At 39.6% G+C, this 4,609-nt stretch overlaps 1 protein-coding gene across 1 annotated transcript in view; it reads right to left on the bottom strand.

Annotated features, from left to right (window-relative positions):
• Positions 1 to 1,200: 1,200 nt before the first annotated feature.
• Positions 1,201 to 4,609, bottom strand: part of LOC107286910 (cationic trypsin-3-like) — an 8,369-nt gene continuing 4,960 nt past the window's right edge. Inside the window, exons 2-5 of the mRNA XM_015815352.1 lie at positions 3,339 to 3,504; positions 2,754 to 3,007; positions 1,867 to 2,003; positions 1,201 to 1,420 (exon numbers count right to left, since the gene is read on the bottom strand). Coding sequence (XP_015670838.1) covers positions 1,271 to 1,420; positions 1,867 to 2,003; positions 2,754 to 3,007; positions 3,339 to 3,504 — 707 coding nt within the window. The 3' untranslated portion in view covers positions 1,201 to 1,270. The remainder of the gene's footprint in view (positions 1,421 to 1,866; positions 2,004 to 2,753; positions 3,008 to 3,338; positions 3,505 to 4,609) is intronic.

Genomic DNA, 4,609 nt, shown 5'->3' on the forward strand with positions numbered 1-4,609 from the left:
TCAGCTCCCCCTGGTTTGCCTCTACATTCTGAATTACTTCTGGCAAGGCTTTGATTTCTTTGCCCTGGGTAAACCTTTGCAGTTCATCCAATTCTGTTTCTGTGAATACTTTATTTTGTATTATAAATCGGCGTTGATCTGCTAGTCTCAGTTCTATTATTTCTGATTCTAGATGTTGTTCTTTCCAGAACTGGTGCATTCGTTTTAGGTATCCTCTTCTTGTTGGACTTGATCTGTAGTAACAGATCATTATTTCTTTGTTTTCAATCACTATGTATTTGCGATGGGTAAACACCTTTTCTTCCAGTAGTTCTGCAGCTGCTGGCCCTGGTTGCTCAGCCAACAGTCCTGAGTCCTGTAACCCATTTTTCACCAGATATCCAGGAACTCCAACATCTACCATGAACCTTGTTAACCCAAGTGACATCCGAGCCAGTATGACTTTCTGAAATTTACGTCTCACCATATTTTTTATGGGAGAGACACTCTTTGTCTGACTCCTCTGATGAGACCTATCCAGTATGGTTGAACCTCTGGCATAGCTCTCATCGTCCTCAGAGTACACAAGCCCCACAACCACGTCAAGGTAGTGCCTCACTGGGGGTATTATTATTATTATTATTATTATTATTATTATTGTTGTTGTTGTTTTGTTGTTTTGTTGTTGTTGTTGTTGTTGTTGTTATGTTTTCCCAATCACTTAATCCCTACATAAATACACACACATCTTTCTCCTCTGCATTCAGGCCTGTGTCTATTCCTTCAACTTTAAATTTTGCCTGGCAACATAGTGATTCTCCTCATGGTTGGGATTGGGAAATGAGATCATACTAGTTGACATCTCATCAACCAGAAGTCTTCTGGGGCTCAAGCTGGTTTCCTGATTATTTCTAAATCCTTTATAGATCCTTTGCTTTACAACAGTAGAGAAATTACTATTGCTACCTTTTTCTGTGACTTTTTTTCAGTATTGCAGTCTAGCTTACGTATATGTTTTGTATATCCTAGCAGACTTCCATCTGACTCTTTCTAATTGTTCATAGATTCTCTTATCATTTTCCCATCTTTGAGTATGATCATTCAAAAGGATAAAAATTCATCTTGTTTAATGACCAAGACCTTTCCCCTCCACCAGAGAAAGATACCAATCACCAGGCTTGCCATGCTACAACTTAATTTTTATTTTTGCAGATGTAGTCATTCTTTTCTCAGCCTGTGCAATATCAGCTGGAGATGTCAAAAAGGGAGCTTTGCAGACAGGAAGTGCAGATCAGTTGGAACGGATGGTTTCTTGAATCCAGGAAACGTAGTTGCAAACTTTAGTGTAGACACCAGGGAAGCCTTTCAGAGCACATCCTCTGCCCCAAGAGACAATTCCTTGGAGTTCCCCATTGCAGACAACTGGACCACCAGAGTCACACTGAAAAAGAAATGATGAACATGTATTTAGCANATGCTCTGGTGGGTGGAGGAAACGAACATATTTCAGAAAGTAAAAAATCTTCCAAGTGAAATTACTTTAATACCACTCTATATTAGGTGACATCATTGATACCAGGATGGGATGAAAATGTCAGAAATACTACTTCTTAGCTTTCTAAAAGAGAAGGCAGATTCAGCGTGCGGTTCATAACATAATAAGAACTGGAGGTCAAGTGATTGCTGTTGTTTGTTTATTCATTAGAAGCAGGGAAAGACCAGAGAGGTTGCAGAAACAACTTGTGAATATAGGGATCTCTCCCCAACTACCTACTTCTCTATTATATCCTCAGGCTTAAACACCAGCCAGCTATGAATTTAACTTATACAATAGGAGATTTTTGAGCACCGTCTGAAATATAAGCTAATAGTGGAGGAAAGTTTTACCTGACAAGAGTCTTTTCCACCTTCTAGGTATCCTGCACAAAACATATTGTTGGTGATTTTCCCTTTATAAGACCCAATGCACTCACTCTGTGAAAGTACAGGGACATCCAGGCACTGTAGGAGGTCTGGATAGTGTACTGTGGGAAAGATCAGAGAGGCTGTGTTCATTTTCATAAGTAAATATTAGACATGCACTAGATATTGTCTACAGAGCAATAATAGAAAAGAAGAACCTCTTACAAACCTCTATAATAATATAGTTGCCCAAAGGATGCCAATGACCCTTTCCTTCAGTGGAAAAATGGTCCAGTTGACCAAAACCTGGACTTAAGGCAAATTCTGATTGGAGTACAGGTAGTCCTCAACTTATGACCACAACTGAGGCAAAGGGTTCTGTTGCTAAGCAAGACAGTTGTTAAGTAAATTTTGCCTCATTTTATATCTTGCAACACTTGTTAAGTGAATCATTGCTATTGTTAATATCAGTTGTTAAGTGAATCTGGCTTCCCCATTGACTTAGCTTGTCAGAAGTTTGCAAAAGGTTTTCTCATGACCCCAGGACACTGTAACTATCATAAAAACATGCAGGTTGCCAAGCATCCGAATTTTGAATACACGAACACAGGGATGCTGCTATAGTTGAAAGTGTTATTTTAGTGTTATAACTTTGAATGATCACTAAATGGATGGTTGTAAGGTGAGGACTACCTGTATATTGTTTTAAATGATGTTGTGACATTTATAATGGACTTTGGAGGGAAATAAATTCCAGAAATAAATTTGTATTAGCAATTTACTCTCTTAATTGTTAGCTTTGCTCAATAAACCCAACTGTATATAATCACATCTTGATTCTGTCTTGACCAATGAATATGAAAGAGACTCACTGCCACTGCTGAGGGTGTTGCCCCAGCCAGAGACTAAACATACTGCTCCGGTGGATGGACAGCTGCTTGGTAGATGGATTGCTGAAACATGTGAATTGAGAGTGGCTGGTTTGGATAGTTTGATGAGCATGATGTCATTGTCCAAAGTTCGGGGGTTGTATTTGGGATGGAGAATGATTTTGACTGCATCAATGTACTGCTCAGAGCCATCATCTTTGGTCAAACTGTGTTCCCCAAGTCTCACTTGGATGCGGCTGAAGCAAAACAAGACACAGAAACTTTGGTCATATCAATTTTCATCCAACCCCCCCCCCCCTTTAACTTGCAGTAAGCCAAAAGCCAGGCCCACTAATATTGATGCTCACAAGAGCATCCAGTTTGTCCAGAGTGGTGGAATCCTGAAAAAGATGGAAGCAATTGCATGTTGGCTTCCGCTACTGAGTAGGCAATGAACACTTCTACAAATATGTGTGTATGTACAAATAGAAGCATGTTTGTGTATCCTTTATTAGATTTACTAATACAAGTAAATATTTCAGTGCAACGGTGATGTCCCAAATATAATAAGAACGCATTATTACTTACGACCTAGAGCAGTGAGCAGCTGAAACAATCCATTGGTTGTTTAGGATGGAGCCACCACAGATATGTTGCCCAACATTCAGGGAGACCTGATAGGGAACAGAATGCTTTTGGCAGGTGTAGCCACCCACAATCTTATCATCATCTTCATCTTCGATGGGGAAGGCAACTGGATAGTGAAAATATTTAGAGAAAATTTCATCGTGGGTGAAAGAGGAACCAAATGTTTTCCAATTTTAGCAGAAGGGATTCACAAAATATTTGTTATACTTAGTAGGGTCCTTATGATGGGATCGTCATCCCATTCAGGCAAGCCATGGATGGCAAATCAACTAGTAGGAAATCATATGAGGAGGGAGGGAGGGTGGAAGAGAGGAAGGAGGGAAGGATGTAGGAAATAATAGAAAAGGAAATCTATCTAAATGTAGATACAATTACATTCACTACACCTCCCTTAACTACTAAACCATCCTAATGTCCACCATATTTGTGCAACAGTTTGCCATTACGTTTTTTTTCTTCTTAACTTCTCATTTTGAGATTTCATAAATTCTATCCAACCACAAACATCTTCCATTTCTACCCGATCACTCCTTCTTCCTATATTTGATTATTCTTTCTTTATGTCCCAATGAAAAGAGAATACTAGTTTTGTACGGGTCATTCTCTTTTTATTTTATTATAGGTACCCCTGAATTTTGCCATTCTTCATTCATCTGTGAGGTGCCTCCTAATATACAGTTTCAATGCCTCACACACTTACACATTTTCACTTCTTTTAAGAAACATGAACTTCCTGCAAACAGGCCACATATTCATAAAATGCAATAAAGAATAAGTAGTAATGAACCAAACTTTTCTCCATTAAGCTGGCTATCATAATGAAGAGGGCAATGAAAGTAAGGTGAAAGAAGGGTGAGCAATGCCACCTGTCTTCATGGCAACTGAGTCACTGCCCTTATTTCTTATGCAATTGGCTTCCTTCTCCTGCCAAAATGTTCTTCTGTTCCTTTTTCTATTGAATGATTCCCACTGTTCTATAATGGGATACAGTGGGGTGCATGTTTGTATTATGTAGTGTGTTAGATCGCGCAGGCAGTAAGACACGAGTCGAGTGACAGTCAGCTCTTGGTTTATTGGCAAGGCATAAAGTAAATCCGGACTGGCTCTCTGGGCCAGGGGAGCCCTCTTTTATGGGATTCCCCTGGCTTGTAATCACACAATTCCATTGGCTGGCAAGACCCTGTTGCTAGTTAGCCAACCAGCAACGGGCA

This window comes from Protobothrops mucrosquamatus, unplaced genomic scaffold, assembly GCF_001527695.2.
Source record: "Protobothrops mucrosquamatus isolate PMUCROS unplaced genomic scaffold, P.Mucros_1.0 scaffold337, whole genome shotgun sequence".
NCBI classification, from domain to species: domain Eukaryota; kingdom Metazoa; phylum Chordata; class Lepidosauria; order Squamata; family Viperidae; genus Protobothrops; species Protobothrops mucrosquamatus.